The sequence below is a fragment of the Phoenix dactylifera genome, chromosome 1, assembly GCF_009389715.1.
Source record: "Phoenix dactylifera cultivar Barhee BC4 chromosome 1, palm_55x_up_171113_PBpolish2nd_filt_p, whole genome shotgun sequence".
Classification (NCBI taxonomy): Eukaryota; Viridiplantae; Streptophyta; class Magnoliopsida; order Arecales; family Arecaceae; genus Phoenix; species Phoenix dactylifera.
In genome coordinates this window covers 15,477,712-15,500,491 of record NC_052392.1, presented here as the reverse complement: position 1 = coordinate 15,500,491, position 22,780 = coordinate 15,477,712, and the positions used below count along the sequence as shown (strand labels likewise).

General features: G+C 35.1%; 2 protein-coding genes across 2 annotated transcripts; one reads left to right on the top strand and one right to left on the bottom strand.

The window, feature by feature from the left end:
• Positions 1-2,471: 2,471 nt before the first annotated feature.
• LOC103720354 (heavy metal-associated isoprenylated plant protein 19-like) lies at positions 2,472-3,339 on the bottom strand. Its single transcript, XM_008810018.3, has 4 exons — positions 3,223-3,339; positions 3,017-3,095; positions 2,848-2,929; positions 2,472-2,767 (listed from the first exon to the last, which is right to left on the bottom strand). Exons 2-4 carry the CDS (start codon positions 3,062-3,064, stop codon positions 2,472-2,474), a joined length of 426 nt encoding a protein of 141 aa, XP_008808240.2. The 5' UTR covers positions 3,065-3,095; positions 3,223-3,339.
• Positions 3,340-13,274: 9,935 nt separating this feature from the next.
• Positions 13,275-15,280, top strand: LOC103720346 (deSI-like protein At4g17486). Its single transcript, XM_017845985.2, has 4 exons — positions 13,275-13,336; positions 14,131-14,345; positions 14,439-14,750; positions 14,847-15,280. Exons 1-4 carry the CDS (start codon positions 13,275-13,277, stop codon positions 15,026-15,028), a joined length of 771 nt encoding a protein of 256 aa, XP_017701474.2. The 3' UTR covers positions 15,029-15,280.
• Positions 15,281-22,780: the final 7,500 nt, after the last annotated feature.

Here is a 22,780-nt window from a genome sequence, read left to right as displayed (position 1 = left end):
AAAAATCTCTTTAGAATAATGAGCACCAAAAACGACGACCTAAGTAAGGAAGGTTTTTGGAGCACGGACCACATGAAGGGGTTGCATTAGGGGAGCAGAGCTTACAAATAAGTCTGGATCGAGTCAGGATATTTGCCAACTTTCCCTCAAGCTATGTTGTCACCATTTAATTAGTTTACTTTCTTGTATTGTTTTTCTTAAAAAATATATGGTGGTTGTTTGTCCATTGTCAAGTTAACCTGCCCAAGGAGAAAAATACGCTTTCTAGCTTGATATTTAGCTTGAACGGATAGAAAAATTAGGGGCATCCATTTGCAACCAAGATAGTCAAAATGTTTCAGGTTGATGATTTGTATTTGAGATTTATTGTATACACCTTTTGGAGAACATAAATTTATTGGACGTGTGATCAGTCTGACAGATCTTTATTTGCTTCCTTTTCTCATAGACACGACAAGGAAAGATTACTAGGGTATAATTGTTAAAGAAATTTAAAATATTTGAATATGATTAGAAATGCTTGTACTAATTACATAAGGCCAATAAATAACTAGATACCTTTAGAAGTGAAAATTTAATTTCATTTGTAAACATTTTGTAGCCGCGCATTTTTAGGAGAAATCTGATTTTCATGGCGCTGCAGGACGATGAGCAAGACTGCTATGCTCGGTTGGGGCTAGTGAAGCATTGTATGGCGCTAGAGCTGATGTGCGACCAAAAAAAAACTATCTAGAGTTTGCTAGAATATATGCGGCTGAGGACCTTTGATCCTTAAAATAGGCAAAGTTTAGAGATAAGATATTAAAGATGAAAAAAAGATTAAAGTATGAGAGTATGATATTCAGAATTTTTTATCGTACATAGGGTCCCTGTGTCCAATATTTATAGAGGAGAGAATGCGAATTTGTAGGATTAAGATCGTGCTATTTGCGGACGAGCAGTTGAGCTTCCTTTCTATTTGTTGATTAGGGTAGTTGACGCTTTTTTTATCTGCTGATTTAGTCAATTATAATATTTCTTTTCGAACACATTGAGATAGTATCGAGTTGTAACTGATTGCGTTGATTGTTCGAAGATTTGATTGCCCATTGATATTGCAAAATATTTGTCATCATCTAATTGGCGGGTTGAGCTGTTATGCGAGATTTTAGGGATAACAAATCCGAGCTACATCAAGATGGTCCATAGTTTTATGTTGTTTTGGATCACAATTAATTGACGTGGATATTTTAATTTAGAAATTTTAGACTTATATGATTTTTTTTGAATGGATGATTTTTTATTATCTATGTTTTTACTTTATTGTTTTCTCAAACATGCTAAGTTATGTCATGAATTGACTTATACTGCTAATCATATCCTTTTTACTTAGCAACTAGAGGTTTTAGATTCTAATTCTATATCCACATCATTAAATACCTAGATTTATATAATTATAGTGCAGGTGGATCTTCCTCCCTTTCTCTTTCCTGAAAAATATATGTTATGTCATGTCCAACATTAGCTATAAAACCAACTAAAGGTCTGTTTGGAAAATCTAACAGACTTGGGCTTCAGTTGGATCATGGATTAGATAGGTACTGCATTTGGATACATTCTATATCAACCCAATGTCTCCCTGGCGTAAATCTTGTGCGACGAAAAAAAAGACCTCCAACACACCCATAAATGAGATTTATGCTAGGACCTGCACTGACAAGAAAACGGGCTGAACATAGGGGTGGCAATCGGGTCGGATCGGGTCGGGTCATAAACGGGTCGGATCACATACAGGTCGGATCAGAAAATCATAAACCTGAACCTGACCTGTTTATTAAACAGGTCAGAAATTACAACCTGAACCCGACCTGTTTATTAAACAGGTAACCCGACCCGACCCGTTTAACCTGTTTAATAAACATGTAACCTGTTTGCCCAACCCGACCCGACCTATTTAACCTGTTTGCCCGACCCGACCTGTTTAACCTGTCCAACCCAACCTGTTTAACCTACCCAACCCAACCTGTTTAACCTGCCCAACCCGACCTGTTTAGACCTGTTTAACCTGTTTAGACCTGTTTAACCTGTTTAGACCCGTTTAACCTGTTTATACCTGTTTAACCTGTCCAACAGGTAAACGGGTTAAACGGTTTTAAACGGGTCAGACATTCTAAAACCCGTATCCGACCCAATTAATAAACAGGTTAAACGGGTCGACCTGTTTACGATTCGAACCTGTTTAGGCCAATGCCAAACCTGTTTATGGCGGGTCGAACACGGGTCGGATTGGTGGATCGGGTCATATTTTGCCATCCCTAGCTGAACAGAGGCTAGTAGGCCTGATTATAGGAAATTCAGTCTAATGCTGTTAGATTCCCAAATAGACCCTAATAAATCCCATTTTAGCAGTAGCTAAAAAAAAAAAAAAAAAAAAGAAGAAGAGAGAAAAAGCAAGAGGAGAACTGAGTACAACAGTTGAATCGTGTCTTTTATTATGTAATCGAACATGCATTGGGGTTCTCATCACTGAACATATCAAAATCCGGTACCACGTTCTCAACAAAATTGTCGGACAGGACTACACTACCATCCATTGTTTGCATATTGCAATCTCCAGACAGCGGAAATGTCTCATCTTTGTTGCCCTCGGCATTATCATCATTCCTTTTAATAATTTCAACCCTTTTGCCAGTCTTCTTCCTGAGTTTTTTCAGAATCTTTTCTGGTTCAATCTGACCTGTCACAATAGCTTTGTCTCCATTCATGTCTACATTAACTGTCTCCACGCCTAAAGAAAATTTGATAAATAACTCTTAATAGCAGTCCGTAAGAAGTTGTTTTGCAATAATTTTAGTAAAGATATCATACCTTTAAATTTTCGAAGGGTGTTGAGTACCAATTTTTCGCAAGCTTTGCAATGCATGTATACTTTTAGTTCTAAAACAATTGCCTGTCAAAGAAAAATCAAGTTCCAAAGATTAGGATACTTCACATTTCAGCAATCATAACAAGATTGCACCATGGAGAGCAAACCTACCATCAATACTCTAAATGACCATGGCCCTGGTTTCCCTGCATCCACCATGCAATGCTCATGTAGTAGAAAAGCTTGTCCACTATCCAAAAAAAAAGGTAGAGAAGTTAGTCATTATTCAATGGGCATGCAACCCAATACAATTCCTGGACAAAAAGGTATGCTAATTGGTTTTTTGGTTGGAGAAATTTTGCACCATCTCCACTCACATTTCATATATCTTAGGAGATTCAGCCTCTTTCTAGGTCTCCCTCTATGTTTTGCTGGTTGACACAATTCCAATCCAGAGCTGATCTTTTAAAAAATATCTTGGAGTATATCCCCAGTAAAAATGATTCTGATAAAAAAAAAAGACAGATTATATCTCCAATGAATAAATATATCCTTCTCTGTGAAGAAAATAAAGAAGTAGAAGAAGGTTGCCATCATACCTGGTTGTCTCTTTCTATCGATCTATTTTTGTTTTTGAGAAAAAAAACATGGAGCCAACCATCAAACTTCCAACATTTGGATTACTAAGAAGCAGAACTAAATCATAAATGATTAGATTTAATCCAACTTAGAATGAGAATATACTACTCTTTGGAAAGGAAGAAAGAAGGATTAAAGGTATGGCGAATACTGCTTTTGTGCCTCCAATAGAAGAGAGCCATCATACCCCCCAAATCTCTCAACACCAATAAAAAATGTTCGTAGGTTGTTAGGAGGGAGCGTGGAACATTGTCAAAACTCCGATTATTAAGGGGAATGGATATGTGTGGACAATACGCTATGGTGGGAACCATTTTTTTTATTTTTTTTTATTTTTTTTACGAGTGGATCATACCTGATGAGTATGAATACATCCAATAAAATTATATGGTGGGAACTCTCAAAGTGAAGACTGCTTGGACATTTGCCACATAAGCAATCCATCGAGTTATTGGCATTCATATGAAGTTTATCTTATATAATTTTTAATCGTGACACTTTAACTTTGCAATTGCTGAATAAAATTGTTTTGGTAAATAATTGCTCAAAAGGTTCAATGATGACAATAAGTTCATGCTGGCCAGAGAAGTCATGTCAACTACTTTGAAATTCGTACAATGCTTTCAAGGCTGGGCCCTCACAATCTCTATCTCAAGGTGATTTCGAAGCATATATAGCCAATGAAGACTCATGTTCTCACCTTATAGCAGAGCCAATAAGAATTTTTCCAAAATCTTATAGGCCTTTGAACATGAAACTTAAACCATCACTATCGTTATAATGTGAACATTTAGGTGTGCATGACGGTTGACCTTTCTCTATAATTCCTGAGCCACAGTTCTTAAATAACACTGCTTTGCATCTTGCTTTCTTTCTCTAATCCAAGCACAAGTGCAAACCCATGTGCTATTTGAGTCCACACATTTTTTCTTGAAATGCCCCCCTTGAAATTTTGTTTATTCTCCAATGGTTCAACCTTCATGGTATTTCTCTACTATAACAAAAAAGATCTATAGTGGCGGTCAAAACCGTGGCAAAAAATATATTAAATCATTAGTAAAATCTATACCAACAATTGGTAAACCTTGGCAACATATGGCATCGCTAAAAGTTATTACCATAATTTAGATGACTGTTAGTATAATTAACTCTATGGCAACGATGTTGAGTCATCCTATACCAATGGTTTATAACCACCACCTCTATGTTAGCAATATATCACCTAAATAAACAAATAAATCTAATAATTATAATTAATGAAAAATCTTAAAAAGAATAATATATATATATATATATTATTCGGCATCAAAATAATTCTATTTTAACACAAAAGAAATATATTCTAGCACAAAATAAATTTATTCATTTAATAAATTTAAATCACAAAATTGCAAATCCTACATATCTACTAATATTAAATTAAAAATAAAAGTTACAGAAAATAGCCTGATTGAAGGCAGGTCGAAACGCATAGACGCTGTCCCAAAGAAGTGTTTGTCCCCACATACGAGTCTTCCAACAATCTTCCTCAGAAATATGACGATCCTAAACTTCTTCCTCGGTACGTTTCAAAAGAAGCCAAATCGAACCCGATCGAACTTGCAGATCCAGCGAAGAATGAAATAAAAAGAATAAAATAAATTAAATATAATTGCAAAAATAAAAATCAGAAGTGGCTAAGAGGAAGAACTTTTCTCCAGAATTTTTTGATATTTTCTCTAATTTTTTCATATCCCGAAAGAGATGGAATCAAGAGGTATTTATAGAGGTGTTTAGAGAGGCTTTTTTATCTTTTTGCGAACGCGCTCGCGGTAATTTCATGAACGCCCCAACGGGTGTTTCGCGAAATTCAAATGCGCACGTGGCCAAGTCTCGGGCCTCGTGCATATTTAAATTTTTCCAAACAATCCCCACAAAAATTTAAATAATTTTAAAAATAAAATAAAATGCTAGATATCTTATATTATGTAATAGATATATGTACCTTTCGGTTTGAACCTTCACTTAGTGACAATTGATTACATCTATGAAGCCAAGATAGTTTTAACCTTGAACCTCAGTCCATGGCTCAGATTAAATCAACAGCATACATAATATAGCCTGATCTGGGTTCTAAGCGAGTTGCGCTAATATGGCTATGCGCAGGTATCTCTCATGTGCTTTTTAGGAAATCACCCATTTTTCATAATCGCGGCCTCATGACTGCATATATAGGTGAGTCCTAATAAGAAAACTAGCAAGGAAGCTCCCGCCTCTTGGGGTCTCGGACTCATTAAGAGTTATACAAACAAACTCATCCTACCGCTTGCTTTTATGAGCACTAGCACCATAGGGATGAGGAAAACATAAAACAGTGCTCCTCTTAGTCACACTGGTTTGTTTCTATCTATTGAACCTTTTAAAGTTGGATTCCCACCATGGTGATCTATCTTTATGGGCTAAGCCTCATCCCCCTCGACAACTCTAGAACTATTATTCTAAACAAACCTTTTGAAAGCGGATCAGCTAAATTGTTTTTCGATTTTACAAAATTTAAAGCAATAACGCTATTTTTTAATTTATATCTTAATGATTTATGATGCACTTTTAAGTGCCTGTTTATTTTTAAATTGGCATTTCTTGATTGCACTTATCTATTGTAGATTTATAGTCACAATGTAAGGAGACAGGTGGTAAAGGTGACTCATCTACAGGAAGGTCTATTAATAAATCTCTAAGCCACTCAGCTTCAATGCTAGTGGTGTCTAAATCTATCAGTTCAGACTCTATGGTAATCCTAGATATCAAAGTTTGTTTGGTGGATTTTCAAGACACAGCAGCACCTCCTAGAAGAAAGACATATCATGTAATGGATTTAACATCTAAGGTATCGCTAATCCAGTTGGCATCACTATAGCCTTTTTAGAACAGCAGAAAACCCACTAAAGTGCAAACTATAGGACTTGGTACCCTTAAGATACCTAAGGATTCTCTCTAATGCTGTCCAGTGATCTCTATATGATTAACAGTATATTTGCTAAATCTATTCACAGCATATGCTATGTCTAGCCTGGTGTAGTTTGCTAGGAATCCTAGTGAGCCTATAATTTGAGCATATAGGCCTTGAAGGACAGAAGTTCCTAAGTTCTTTTTAAGGTGCGTAGAGGAATCAAAAAGAGTAGAGACAGGCTGACAATCGGTATAATTAAATTTATTGAGAATCTTGTCAACATAATGACTTTGGGATAACTTAATACTATTTGCACTTCTAATTATTTTGGTATTTAAAATTAAATCAGCTTGTCCCAAGTCTTTTATATCAAACTTATGACTTAAGAATTGCTTTACTTCATCAACTATCTGAAAATATGTCCCAAAGATCAGTATATCATCTACATAGAGGCACAAGATCCTAAGTTTATTTCCAACTCTCTTATAGTATACACATTCTTCTGTACTATTGATTTCAAATCCAAATGCCAGTATGGTTTCATCAAATTTCAAGTGCCATTGCTTGGGTGCTTGTTTAAGATCATAGAGAGATCTGACTAGTCTGTAAACGTTATTTTCTTGGCTTAGGATTATAAATCCCTCTGGCTGGTCCATATAAATTTTTTCATTTAAGTCTCCATTTAGAAAAACTGTTTATCTGATGAATCACTAATTTATGGATGGAGGCTAATGCTATCAGGATCTTAATAGTAGTAATCCTAGCTACGGGTGCATAGATATCAAAGAAATCTACCTCAGGTATCTGTGTAAAACCCTTGGCAACTAATCTAGCCTTAAATTTATCTACAGAGCCATCAAGCCTAAGTTTCTTCTTAAAAATTCATTTGCACCCTATAGCTTTACAGCCAGAAGGAAGATCAGTCAATACCCAAGTATTGTTTTGAATAATTGACGGCATCTCATTGTCTACAACTTTCCTCCAAAAAGGTGAATCCAAGGATTTCACTGCATTCTCAAAAGTAGTTGGAGAGTTCTCTATAAAAAATATATAGAAGCCATCTCTAAATATTTTTTCTATCCTAGATCTCTTACTCCTCCTAGGTTCGACTTCTACTTTTATTTCTCTTGTCCTTATTCTACTAGAGTTACTAGCTATACCACCATCTACTCTAGTCCTAAGTGGAAAGGTGTCTTCAAAATATGTTGCATCTCTGGCTTCTATAATAGTGTTGTTACTGATATTATTTTTTTCTGAATTAATCACTAGAAATCTATTGGCATTACTATTGGTTGCATATCTTATGAATATGGCATCCATTATTTTGGGCCCTATTTTCTTTCTCTTAAATTTAGGTATTTTCACTTTTACCAAACACCCCCACACTTTTAAGTAGCTAAGATTAGGTTTTCTATGTTTTCAAACTTTATATGGGGTTAGATCATTATTTTTGGAGGGAATCCTATTGAGGATATAACAGACTGAAACTAGAGCTTCCCCCCACAAACTCTCTAATACACCTAAGCCGGTGCTGCTCTTCAATCGTAAGGGAGTTCAAAACTTGGGTTAGGGTGAGACCTCCTTGGGTATGGCTCAGAGTCTTAGCAAAATCAGACCAGAAATTAGATAGTTTACCTATCAGACAGGCTACCTGCAATGATTCATCTAAATTGGTTCCATTAGCCCTAAGCTGGTGGATCAGGATTTCAAAATCATGGATTTGGTCATTCATTGGCTTTGAGATTACCATCCTAAAGTTATTTAAGTCGAAGGCCTTGAACCTCTTTACCCCAGCATCATCAAGACCATATTTGCTATCTAGGGTGTCCCAGAGTTTTTTGGCACTCTTGGTTGTGTCATAAATGTCATACAGCCTCTCAGAAAGGGCACCCAGGATTCTATGGATGCAATGATAGTCTATCTCATCAGGAATCCTAGAGAATGTGCTGGTGAAAACAGAAGGTTCAGTATGGGAGGAGGATGAACTCCGGTTTAGGTTTGTGCTGAGTAATTGATTGATCCCTACTTGGTTTTGATGTGCCAAAACATTTTGAGTGCATTTCTTGTTGGACTAACAGATTTAAACAAGTGTTTTCAGGATAACAATATTATAACTTCAAAAGAATACCTTAGGAAATGGTTCATGGATCTTAAACTCAAGTTCTGGAACCATTTAAGTATTTTTCAGAACTCGAATCGACTCCCAGAAAGTAAGAGTCGACTCCGGCACAAGCATGGTGTACTGGCATACCCTCGACCCGCCTCCACAATAGCGCAAGTTGACTCTTTTAGACAGACAGAAAATAGTATTTCGGGTCGCAAAACGCGAGTCGACTCGAGTCAAGCGCGAGCCATCTCCCATCTTTCGGACGAAGCGTGAGTCGACTCCCAACTGTTATGAGTCGACTCTCTCGGACAAGGCAAAGAACTTGTTTTCTGCAAACTAGGATGCGAGACGACTTCCGAACCGTGCGAGCTGACTCCAACGAGAATCGACCAATAATCTATCAGAGGGATTCTGAGCCAGAGCCGACTCCAGAACCATGTGAGATGTCTCCCAGTTTAGTCAAGCTGACTCTTGGATGGGCGAGACGACTCCAGTTTCAACGGACACTTTGTCAGAAGTACCAGGCGCGACAGAACGGCTACTCTTCTTAGTCTAACGGCTAGCTTTCAAAAACGGAGCTATAAGAAGACCCATTCTGAGTGAAACAAATGGACAGAAGAAAAATCCATAAAAAGTAGATCAAGCAAATCTTTTCAAACGAGCTCAAAGGATACTCAAAGTGAAAATCGGAAGAAAGCAACTCTTCATCAAGAACTCATCCCTTCTCCACACCAGAGCCAAAATAGAAAGATCCTCCATTGCTGACTGATTCAGGAGAGGATCCAGAAGAAAAGAAGCAGCATCTCAATTGGCAAAAAATTCTCTAAGAAGCTTCTTTTTCCTATTCTTGTTAATATTGTTTTATATGCTTTTTGAGAAGCTTGTATTTACACATTCACTTTTAATTTAGGTGCTTGATTCAATCAAGGGATTGAATCGGGAGGTCTAAGGTTGTAGTTGGTGATCCTTTGTAAAAACCAATCGGATTGTTTGTGAGCCCGAGTAAAACAAACGAGGAGGTTTGTTGTGAGCCGGTAAAACAATAAGTTTGGTTGTGAGCTTGTAAAACAACCATACTGTAATTCTAGGATTATAATGAAAATCTCGAGTGAAACTTGAGGAGTGGACGTAGGAGCAAGGTTAGCTCCGAACCATTATAAATCTTATGTCTGTGTGCCGTACTTTTCATTATCTCACTGTCTTCATTCCTCTAGCATTCCAGACTGACTCTTTAGATTAATAAATCACTGCCTATTCCATCACGAGTTAAAATTTCACATTTTTAATTGAGACCCAATTCATCCCCCCCCCCCCCCCTCTTAGGTTGCTTGCTGGTCAACAGTTGGGTTTTGGCGAGTAGCAGGTCGTAAAGTAGTTGGGTTATCAACTTCAGTAGTGCTCTCACCTATGGCTGAGATCAACCCTAATGTGATGAGCCAGAACAGCATTTGGTTCTGCCACCTCTTAAAGTTATGGTCATCAAAATTTTCAGATTTGGTACTAAGATGATCACTAGTGTTAGAGGTCATAGGTTTAAGGTTATAGAAAAGAGACAGAAATCTGAATGAAGGCAAAAAATTTATGTCAAAAGATTGCACTAATATTTATATTGAACTTTGGATGTTTAGTTGATATATCCAAAAAAATAATAGCCAGATCAGCTCCAGATCGGTGGTGGAGCACTAGTTTCACTTAAGTACCATCATTTCTTAGGCACGTATGCCTTTTTTACAAGATTTTATTTGACACTATTAGTTAGTGAATATAATCACTAGAGATCACACAAATTCAATTTTTAGAAAAGCCTAAGTGCAAATTTAAATTGGTTATTGTGTATCAATCAATTTCCAATTTTCGGTTTGAATTTTTTGAATTAGTAATAATTGATTACTAATTTAGTGCTAGCAAATTAATTATCGTAATTGAGATCTAAAATGTCAATTCAATGAATTATGTAATTTATTACCTTATTAGAATAATTGATTACTAATTTTGTGTTAGCAAATTAATTATTGTAATTGAGATCTAAAATGTCAATTCAATGAATTATATATTAGAAGTGATTTACTGCCTTATTAAAATAATTGATCACTGATTTTGTGCTAGTAAATCAATTATTATAATTAAAAACTAAAATGTCAATTCAATGAATTATAAGATTTATTACCTTACTAGAATAATTGATTTTTGTGCCAGGAAATCAATTATTGTAATTGAGATCTAAAATATTAATTCAATGAATTATAAGATTTATTACCTTATTAGAATAATTGATTACTAATTTTATGGTAGCAAATCAATTATTGTAATTGAGATCTAAAATGTCAATTCAATGAATTATAAAATTTATTACCTTATTAGAATAATTGATTACTAATTTTGTGCTAGCAAATCAATTATTGTAATTGAGATCTAATTTATCAATTCAATGAATTAATTATTATGTATTGAGTAATTTCCGATTTTTTTGTTTGAATGGGATCTGAAAATTACTCTTTGAGGAGTCCACATATAATATATATATTATTCGGCATCAAATTATTCTATTTTAACACAAAAGAAATCTATTCTAGCATAAAATAAATCTATTCATTTAATAAATTTAAATCACAAAATTGTAAAAATCTTACAGATCTACTAATATTAAATTAAAAATAAAAGTTAGAGGAAATAATCTGATTGAAGGCAGGTTGAAGCGCGTAGATACTGTCCCAAAGAAGTGTTTGCCCCCACGTACGGATCTTCCAGCAATCCTCCTCAGAGATACGACAACCCTAAACTTCTTCGGTACATCTCAGAAGAAGCCAAATCAAACCCGATCGAACTTGTAGATCCAGCGAAGAATGAAATAAAAAGAATAAAATAAACTAAATATAATTATAAAAATAAAAATCAGAAGTGGCTAAGAGGAAGAACTTTTTTCTAGAATTTTTCTCGTATTTTTCTCTAATTTTTCCGTGTCCCAAAATGGTTGAAATCAAGGGGTATTTATAGGGGTGTTTAGATGGGCTTTTTGGTCTTTTTATGGTATTTATAGGGTCTATTTTTGGTATCACATATTTTAATAATTAATTATTTTATAAAAAATCAATCCTCTTATTTTTGATATAAAATAAAAAATAAATAACTTCATTTTATTCTTTATAATCTTTTAAAAATTTTATTATTTAAAAGATTTAAAAATATCAATAATTTCAACATATTTCTATAATTATTTTCTAAAATCCTTTAAAAGTAGATAATTCATGATTTTTTTATTTGTGCTATTAAAAAAGTAATGATATTTGATATAGAACAATTCTAATACTTTATATTATGTATTTTATTTTAAGTAGTTTTAATTATATATATTTTTAATAAAAATCAAATGGATCAATAATCCAAATCCTTGGTTAAAACAGTCTCTATGCAAATTTTTGATAATTACATATTAGACCATTATATCATTACGACACATTGTTTCCAATATCTATAGTGTATTTTATGCCAAAAACTATTTCCTTTTATTTGTTAAACTGACTTGACTTATATAACTTGTTCATTAAATGGATCAAATCAAATTAAGTTGAAAATAATACATTTAATCCATCAAAAAAATCAAGAATATATATATATTCATTAAATTTGTTATCCCTCTAATAATCAAAAAGCGTTAATTATTCTCTTAAATTTATTTCATCATTAAATAGTCACTATTATGCAATAAAACTATATTTAATACTAATTAAGTTTTATTTAAGTAGAAAACATTGTCCTTACAATGTATCATCACAACATAAAAAATTTTAGCAATATTTATAAATAACCATTCCAGTATTATAAACCTTTTGTGATAATTTTTAAAAATTGTTACTATATAATACATTTTTTTATCGCAATTATATGATACTCTCGCTATATAATAACTTTTAGTAATGCTTTTGATGAACCACTACAATATATATATATTTTGTGATATTTCTTAAAACCATTATTAGAATGCAATTATAGTAGCACAATTAGTAATGTTACTAAAACTCTATCACTATAGACTATTTTCATTGTAGTCACATGCATCGAAAGTATTAAATTTTAATCAATGATCGCAGAAACTTGTATAAAATCATTAAATGACTTTACAGAATGAATTGTGAAGGATAAACATGACAATAAGTTCAAAATAAAAAAAAAGTTGATAATTTGATAGCTAGTCTTAACATGGCAATTTGAAATCACTGCATCAGTCATTGTATAGTTGAAGTCCTGTTGAAAAAAATAACTCATATTACATAGCCTATTTGCATGGCCTATATCATGCAACAAATAAATATATTTGTAAAATTCAAAATTTCCGGTACTGGCATGTACTACTATGCATCGAGAGTATCGTATTGTACACATACCACATCTCGACAAATAGTGTATCGAATATGATATACCACTAACTTGTATCGATATTTTACCGAGATAGTACCAATACAGGCACAAAAATTACCATCACAAACCTTGATGCGATCAATAAAGAAATATTATTATTTTTAATATTTATTTTTTATCATATCATTTGCATCTAGATTTAGATGTACTGAGTTTTCATAATTTAACTAGTCTCTACCTAACCCCTTGCGAGGTTATGCATTGCCAACTAGAATCTTATGATCCCTTCTTTTAATAAAATTAACAGTGAAAGTGCCACCAATCATTTTTTTTTTCAAAAAAGGAATCAAATACTTAAAACGTGTTGCAGGAATGGAACATATAGCCTCCGATTAGGGATGGTTGCCTTTTATCCAGCATGCCGGAAACCCTTTCAAGGTCAGTTTGTCCCTCCTATGAGGTAACCCGAGACCTGTTCAGATACAATTTTGGATTAATACAAAAAAAATGCTTAAGTTTAAGGCCGTTAAGTGATCCAAATCGTAATACTACAAATTGCCATTCCTTGCAGCTTCAGTATCCTCCATGAACCACTGCCGCATGGAAATTGGAAACATGATTCACTCCTATGGGCTATAAACCTCCCTTTACGTAGGCTTTACTTCTTCTCCCCACTTGGAAAAAAAGCTCTTCGGCTTTATCCAATCTCTGCCTCTTATTGCTAAACCTACAAACAATTCCAGGAATAATTTCCTCGCTGCCCGAAACCGAAAGCAGGGGACCTCGAACGGCACGATAAAATAGACCTCGTTTCCCAAAAGCAAATAGGAAAAAAAGCGTTCCCGTTTCCGTAACGGAAAACGGACGATTCGGTAAAGTTCAAAACGGATCGCCGATGTGTGCCGAGCGCCGTCCCGGAAGGGTAAGAAAATCACAACGGATCGAGGTATTTCGAAAAAAAAAGGAAACTGACGATCCCGAGAAGAGAGGATCCAAGGAGCAAAAGAGTTCTTGGAGAGTCTAGAAGAAGTCAGAGGAGGGAGAGCGGAGAGCTGACCGAGGCGAGCCGCCCCCTCCACAACAAAAGATAAAAGCCCCCCCAGCTTGAGGCGAGAGGAACTCTTCTCCTTCTCTAACCATTACTATTCCTTAAATGCCCCTCTCCCCTGTCCCTCTCTGCCCCTCCGCCTATCCTCACCGCCAACCTAGGAGAAAAAGAAATCGATTCGAGATCGAGAGCGAAGTCGTATGAAGTCATCGCCGCCGCCCGCGTTCTGATCCGCCGTCTGATAGACTCCATCCGACCTCCGCCGCCTCCGGCGCTGCCGCCGGAAGATGTTCATCCGAGGGGCGCTCCGGGCAGCGGAAGACCGGGAAGGTGCCCGTGTACCTCAACGTCTACGATCTAACTCCGATCAATGTCTACGCCTACTGGCTCGGCCTCGGCGTCTACCATTCCGGCGTCCAAGGTGCTCGTTCTCTCTCTCTCTCTCTCTCTCTCTGTCTCTCTCCAGAGTTTAAAGTTGGGATTTTTGTTTTTTTAAATGGGGTGATTGAGCTAGGGTTAGGGTCTGTGGTTGGGGCAGTGCACGGGGTGGAGTATGCGTACGGGGCGCACGAGCACGCGACGACGGGGATCTTCGAGGGGGAGCCGCGGCAGTGCCCGGGGTTCGTGTTCCGGAAGTCGATCCTGATCGGGCGCACGGATCTGGGGCAGCGGGAGGTGCGGGCGCTCATGGAGGAGCTCGCCACGGAGTACACCGGCAACACCTACAACCTCATCTCCAAGAACTGCAACCATTTCTGCAACAAGGCCTGCCTCCGCCTCACCAACAAGCCCATCCCTCGCTGGGTCAATCGCCTCGCCAGGATCGGTACTTCCTTCTTTTCCACAATAGATAGATCCCGCTTTTCGTTCCAGAGTTTCGATTTTTCAGAGGTTTCTGAAGGGTTTCGATCGAAATCTTTAGGTTTTCTTTGCAATTGCGTGCTTCCGGTGCAAGTAGCGGCGGTGAGGAGTCGCAGTGACGAGGCCAAGGGAAACCGAGAAGGGGATAGGAGGAAGCTGAGGAGCAATTCCACTCGATTCCCTCCTCCCACCACCTCCTCTTCTACTACTGCGCCTCCCATTTCCTCTGTTCCTTCTTCTTAGAAGCCGTAGAAGAAGTCGGCGCTCTTCGTCGTCTTCTTCGGTTTCCTCCACCTAAAGGTCTAATCCCCGCCGCCGCCGGCCGTGGTTTTGCGGAAACTCCCTTAAAAGATACATTTTTTTTCCAAAAAAAAAAATCCTGTGGAATTATTTTTTTCTTTTCTTAACTGCACCATTAAATGCTGGTCTTCCATCTCCAGCTCAGTAAATGCTTGATTTTGTGTTACCATTAATACAGACGGTAATCTATATATATATATATATATATATATATATATATCTCAAGAGAAGCTGTTTGCTGTTCTGCCGATCACTCACCGTCCGTTTCACTCGCGTGTAATTCTGATTTCGTGGTTCCACGTTATAATTTCGGGGGTCCGCTGGTACTGGTTAACGTCTGGTGGTTCCGCGCGAGCAAGAGAAAGGGGAAGTGTCGCTGTCGTACACACGTGTGGGATCGAAAGATGGTGATGGGGGGTCCACCGATGGTCCCTCGCTGAGCATACACCTATGATGCTTTCGGCGGGAGCGGTCGAAGAATATTCTCTCGTATAAAAAATAATATGCGCTACAAGCGCGCGCTTGTCTCCGGGGTGGTAATCGCTGCCTGTCTCATATCAAGGGTGGATGGAACGTTGGGGATAGCTTGTGATGGTGATCGGAGGGCTGATAGTAGTTCTGGGTTGTGGGTGGTTCTATCCTCTTAGGTTAGGCTATGATAAGTAGCATTTCTTTTGAGAACGCTTTCATCTTGTTTAGGTTTTTGCTTCCTTTGAATGGTCATCCGGGGGAGGGACTCGTAGTGGCTCCAAGCCTAAAAGATTTTAAGATGTATTGGCATTTGAGTCTAGATACTATTGGCACTCAAATGGGAACCAGAAGGATCCTTGTTCTCAAAGGAAACTCAACTTTCAAACCATGGTACATTAAACTATTAATTTTAATGTTGAGGGAGCAGAAACTCCATCATTATTATTGGTGCTATAAATATTGTATTGACATAGCAAATGAAGAACTCTATACATGGTAGAAAAACTCTGATCATTAATGCACCACTAAAACCAAACACACACGATATGTAGGGTACAATTTTTCTCTTTTCTCAATCTATTCTTAAAATACTATATGACAATGTAGTAAATTATAATAAATAAAGGCTTCAATAGCTAAATTTTCATTGCATATTAAGCAATGAACTTTACTAATGAACAAACAGAAACTTCCATTAAATTTCTAATTTGATATAGTAATATTAGTTTAAATACGCATAATACTTATGTATTTTAGCTAGATAATATTTTCAAGTATAAATAATACTTCTATTAATTATATAACTCATATTAATACTTGATATTGATAACATTAAGATACTCTATTATTTATTACTTATTATTAAAGAAACATATAATATAGTATTCGCTTATAATATTGTTAGCACGAGGTTTCTGTCGCACCACTTATGGGGATGCGCGTGCTAGAGAATTTGTTGGCACAAGTTCGATACTAAGAGGTAGATAAGTGCACAGGCGTACCACTGGCACTAGAGTGGTTGGAAAGATGGTGAGCGTACCATGGGTTCAGGTACCTTGATCTTTAAGGACTTTCACCACCGTCACACAACCATCCGAAAGATGGATTCAAAAAGGGATAAACATTTAGCCTGGGCTATAGCAATATAAATCTAAGTTAACATTACTCCTAAGATAGAAAGCTATTGGTAAACTAAGTTAAGATAAAATACATGGATATATTGGATTGTCGAAGGATCCCTACAGGGTATAAATTTTACTTATTTATACTAAAATATCATAACCACCTAATCTAATGGTTGCTACCTACATTTGGTCTCTACTTCCAATGATTCTAATAACTAATGCCAGTTGTCTATGTACATCCATCAGAGCAACCTAATCTAGTACTATCTGTCGGACCTATAGTCACTAAGGCTGCAAATGAGTCGGGTTGTCCTATGACCCGACTCGACCCGATCTACTTAGACCTGATCCAATCCATTTTAAAAAATTCGTGAGGCTGGGTAAGGTTTTAAAATTGGATCCGTTATATTTTTCGGGTTGGATTTGGGTTTACTAAATTCTGACTCGACTCGATCCAACCTGACACATTTAAATTTAGGAAAATTTTGGATTTCCGAACCTGCGAGCTGACCTGACTCGATCCATACACCATTAGGGCCCGTGGGGGTGCTTAAGGGTCTCTAACTCTTTATTCCTCTAATCTTTCTTTTTTTATATTTGAGGACAAGAGGAATGAAAGAGACTGTCTTTTTTATACTATCGAATGGCATGAATTTTACATTAAGGCTTATGCTGGTTATATTAAATTGAAACATTATTCATCTAAGAAGAAAGTTTAGACCAATGAAGACAAAATAGAGCATAATTTTGCCATGTGGAAAAAGATGGATTTATGACAATCCTTTGCACCTGTTGAACTTTATCATGTATCATTATTAAAACTATATTCCTCATCTTGGCCCATGCATGCTTTTCTAGTATTATGTTTTAAAAAAAAGATAGCAGATGCATTCTAACAAATTCAGGAGATATCGTTGCTGAATAAAAAGGATTAGCATAGACACAATTCTTTTCTACTCAAAAAAAAGTGTTGCATATATGAACATAATTTTTTTTATAATGGCAATATGGCATCGATCCTTGATGCTTAGGCATATTCACTTTTATAGTCCTGTATAAGCTGTTTTCTATAGTTTTTACTCATTGCAAAAGAAATCAAGTACAGAGAATGACAAGTACAAGGACCCGACCCAGACCTAAATTTTTTGGGTTGGAGCCGGATTATATATAGACCTGACCCAACCTGAATGATCCATCGGATCAGAAATTTTAGCCATGGACCCAATCCGACCTGACTCAATTTTTATTGGGTTGGGTCTGGGTTCCACATCAGGACCCGAACAAGAAACCAGTTTGGATCAGGGTCACTTATGACCCGATCCGACTCGACCCATCTACACCTCTAATAGTCATATTTAGTCAGTCGAAATCATGGTTCACCACTGGTGCGAATTGGAAGGTACGGAACATATCGTACCGTACTAGTTTAGTATATGTACTCGAAAAGATCGATACCATACCGTACTGATACAGTGCTAGTGTGTCATTGGTATGGGGTTCGGCACCGAGACAACGAACCTAGGTCGAAACCCTTGTATCTCCATTCAACCTACTTTATATTGGTGCCCTCTCAGTCAATAATATATATTCAGTCTCTGGTGTTATTTCTCGGTCAGTTTCTATATGGTATTCATTCGATCAGATATTCTCCTGAAACCAATTATATTTGTTCTCACTTCATCGTATAGCCAATTAGGCACAAGTCTCCCATGTGTTGGTTTGAGCAAGGACGTCGTGTAAATATATATATATATATATAAGTGATCATTAAAGTTCCATCTTTCTCTTGTTTTAGTTACAAGAGCCTACTTATTATCCAAAATAAAGAACAATATTAGTGATATTATTTAGCATCCATATGGCAAATGAAGGACTCAGTTTAATAAATTTTCATTTCATATTACTAAATATGAGTAAATATCGTTCACATTTTTCTGTTCTTTTTTGGTATATCTCCCTCACATATACATAATTATGATAATTTATTTACTAATTCATAAATCTTTAAATCTGTAGAACATATCGAGCAGGTTACTCAAAATTCTTGATCTCTATATGGATATACGTTGTTTCAATTAAAGTGCACTTTTCCAAGTAGAGTGCATGCCTTGAGTCAATTGTTTAAGTTAACATGCATACAATGCTAGAAGACTTATAAACCAAAGAGTTTTTTCCGTACATACCCTGTTAAATATTAAAATTTATGTAAATATCCTCCTAAAAATTGATATTTGCATGTATACCCTTATAAAATACTTGTTTTACGTATATATTCTTTATTTTTCTTTTTTCTTACATACGTGCCCACACCATCTAATGCCATCAAAAAATTAGCGATTTAAAATGAAAAATGACTAAAATATCTTTAATAGGTAGATATGCAAAAAAAAAATATTTATAAGGGTATATATGCAAATAATATTTTGCGAGGGTATTCATGCAATTTCACATGTTTAGGAAGGTTTACATGCAAAAAATTTTAATTTTATTTTTTTCTATTTCAACCTATTTTAACACTCATATTTGCCTAGGGTGGCCTTCTACTACATAGTTGTGGAGGTTGTTAATAGGGTTCGAAGTCCTTCAATGATTTTGCTTGGGGATGATTGATATTATTCTTCCGCCTATGAGCATAGCAATAGCAAGAAAGCTTGTTCATTGTAATCTATCGTACACCTTTAAGAGATTTTAATCTTTTTCTATATTTTAATGTATGCCCTCATATATGCATCTATAACAATAAATATTATCAGCTATGTTTTAATGAAATAAAATATAGAGGTTGTTATAAATGAACAAAAATATAGTAGAATAATTTCATAATTAGTGAAAGAACTTTCATAGCTCTTTTTGTTATCTAATTATCAAATCAATCTTTTTTTTAAGCAAAATTTTTGTGGAAAATATTGAGCAGCAGACATTAAATAAATCTGAGTGTTAAAACAAGCTGAAATAGAAAAAATAAAATTAAAAGTTTTTACATGTAAACCCTCCTAAATATGTGAAATTGCATGAGTATCCTCGCAAAGTATTATTTCCATATATACCTGTATAAATGTTTTCTTTTGCATATCTATCCATTAAGGATATTTCAGTCATTTTTAATTTTAAACCGCTAATTTTTTGACGGCGTTAGATGTTGTGGGTATATATGCAAGAAAAAAATAAAGGGTATACATGCAAAACAAGTATTTATAAGGGTACATGCAAATATCAATTTTAGGAGGGTATTCATGTAAATTTTAATATTTAGAAGGATATGTACATAAAAAACCCTAAATCAAAAGACATAATACAATGCGAAAAACTGTTCAATTCATATACAATAAACTTGTTAGATACTGATCTCATGTGATATATTTTTTCTCCTTTTTCAATTATTCTTGAAACACAACATAATGTGCACATCAATGAATTAGTTTTGACAATGATCGAGTAGAAACTCCCCTCAAATATCTAAACTAATATAATAATATCATTTTAGATAAGCACAATACTTATATATGCTAGTTAAATAATACTCTCAAGTATCAGTTATACTTATATCAATTATGTAAATATAATCAATACTAATATAATATTGATACTTAATATTAATAATAGTAACATACTCTATTATCTATAACTTATATTCACTTATTATTAAGGGAACAGATAATACAATACTCATTTATAACAAATATTTGTTAATAAATAATCATTATAGGCCTATCTTCCTTACGTATCAACTATAAGAGCAAATAACAACCATTAATTGCTAAAAAAATATATTATTTTATTAAATCAGTATTTAAAATTATTATTATGAAGATTACTATAATAGTAATAGATAATAATTAAAAAAGATGGTATTAATTTTTTTCACCTTTAATTTGATAGAGGTATTACTTCTTTCTTTTAGAGAAAAATCGATATAAAAAATTGAATTTTGAAAACATTTAGTTAAAAAAATAATGCAAATGAAAATAATGGTCGTTATTGACATGAAAACCAACTATTATAATACTAAAAAATATGTTATAAGAGGTTCCTTTATCAAAAATAAGAATTTATTTATGAAGAGAGAAGGTATTAAGATTTTACAGACTTATTACAAGCTTTTTTTTTTAAATATAATCAATTCTCACCAAATATTGGAAGTTTGATGAATAACTATAAGCATTCTAGATATATAATAGATAAAGAATTCTATTAATAAGAGTTCTACTTATTATTTAGAATACGGAATAGTATTAACGATACAATTAATATGATTCAAAATAAAAAATCCTATAAAATCTTATTATCCAAAATAAAAAATTATATTAATAATATCATTAATACAGATATTTACATGATAAATGAGGAGCTTAACAAACTCTATTTTTGTTATATATAAATATAATAGATTGGTCAAAGGTAGTGGACAATACGTTAGCCAAGAAAAGATTCCCATGTCATCAATTGAGAGGTCTATCAAATGTCAGGAGACAGCTCTACTTACTGATGTATGTGACTCGATTGGTTTATTTCCTAAGACGATAAATATTTGATCAGGTGACTTCGGTGTTGCGACGTTTGGCCACTAATCATTAGGTTAGGGTTGAGGAGTTTGATTCATTTTGTCTTCTTGCCAGGCTTCAGGGTCAACAAGATCATGCATCAGGTGGTAGGTTGGTTGCTGTTATATATTACTGATTTTGAGTAGGTTTGTGGGGAAAGAATGTCGGAGATTTAGTAACAAGTCAACAATCCAAGAACTATCATTTTTATATTGCCCGAAGGTTTAGTAAAAGAGTGATTAAGACTGACAGTTAGATGGGTTGGTGAATTTTTGCGTGAAGAGCTGCCGATCTTTCACCACTTGAACTTCAGAGAATTTTTATATACATATTGGTACAAATGTGGGAACTACTAAAAAGAAATTCAAGAAAAGCAGTAAGAAGAAGAAAACTAAGCGGTAGTTGTTCATAAATGTCTATTTAAAGAAAGTTGTGTCCAATACCAGTGCATATTAGCAAACAGAGGATGCCCATAGTTTTAGTTGAAAAGTAACCATCTTTTAACATTGATGCATGTAATTGCCACATTAGAGTTGCCTCCCCATTGCACCCCCCACCTCCCAATAAAAAGAAAAAAGAAAAACCTCTTAAAACCCCGTTTGGTATCATTTTTTTTCTTATTTTTTTATTAGTAGAAATACCGAATCCTATGTAGAAAATCTATTAAGTTATCCTATTTCTATTTCTTATTTTTAAAATAATTTTCATTAATTTTGGAAAAATGTTTGTAAAATAAATTTCACTTCTATTTTTTTAAAAGAAGATTTTCACCCTTCTCTTATCCCCTCCATTTGACCTCCTGATCATGTCTCCTCCCTTTTACCTCCTCAAGGATTTTGCTGCCTTCTACAGTTGCCCACCTCTTCGATAACTTCCTCCACTATCTTTCTCAGTCCAGCTACTTCACCACATCTTCTACCCATCTGTTTGTTCATTCTTAACATCCATCTTTCATTACCATTCGTCCATTCATTCCTTCTATTGAGAGCAGTGGTGTCCGTCCGTTCCTTGCATCTATCAGTTCGATTGAGCATGCTCTCGTTCGGGCAGCAACTATTGCGTTGTCCCCAATTGCCCCCCCCCCCCCCCCCCCCCCCCTCCTGAATGCTTGCTTGTTTCATACTTTTGACTTCTGCAATTGTCTCGCTTTTCACATTAAAAAAAAAAAAAAAAAAAAAAAAAAAAAAAAAAAAAAAAAAAAAAAGAGAACCAAACATATTTTCAATGATAAGAATTTTGAAAAAACAATGAAACCAAATTTCCTACTTCCAAACTTTTTGAAAAAGACAAGATAGAAACAAACACAATTTGTGGACCTTATGAATTTTTTTGTTTTATTTTCCATAACCGCTTTGTGTTTTTTGGCAGATAATCTGCCACATGATTCGCTTCCCTGAACGCATGACAGCAGGAGAAGTTGGATAATATGGAACAAAGCAATTTAACGTTTCACGGTCCCCAGGCTCCGGCCCATTCCAGTGTAGGCAAATTATGTAAGCTCCATTAGGGCCCCTGTGCCCTACTTCTCAGGGGAAAAGCCCACGCCCAGTATGGCCGAG

What these genes read in the sequence shown, in the direction of transcription:
- LOC103720354 (XM_008810018.3), bottom strand. Translation starts at nt 3,064, where the DNA reads ATGGTGGATGCAGGGAAACCAGGGCCATGGTCATTTAGAGTATTGATG. An exon ending in GGTCATTTAGAGTATTGATG is followed by an intron (nt 2,930 to 3,016) that starts GTAGGTTTGCTC and finishes TTTCTTTGACAG; the next exon opens with GCAATTGTTTTAGAACTAAA. An exon ending in CACCCTTCGAAAATTTAAAG is followed by an intron (nt 2,768 to 2,847) that starts GTATGATATCTT and finishes AATTTTCTTTAG; the next exon opens with GCGTGGAGACAGTTAATGTA.
- LOC103720346 (XM_017845985.2), top strand. Translation starts at nt 13,275, where the DNA reads ATGGTTGCCTTTTATCCAGCATGCCGGAAACCCTTTCAAGGTCAGTTT. An exon ending in CTACCATTCCGGCGTCCAAG is followed by an intron (nt 14,346 to 14,438) that starts GTGCTCGTTCTC and finishes TGATTGAGCTAG; the next exon opens with GGTTAGGGTCTGTGGTTGGG. An exon ending in CAATCGCCTCGCCAGGATCG is followed by an intron (nt 14,751 to 14,846) that starts GTACTTCCTTCT and finishes CGAAATCTTTAG; the next exon opens with GTTTTCTTTGCAATTGCGTG.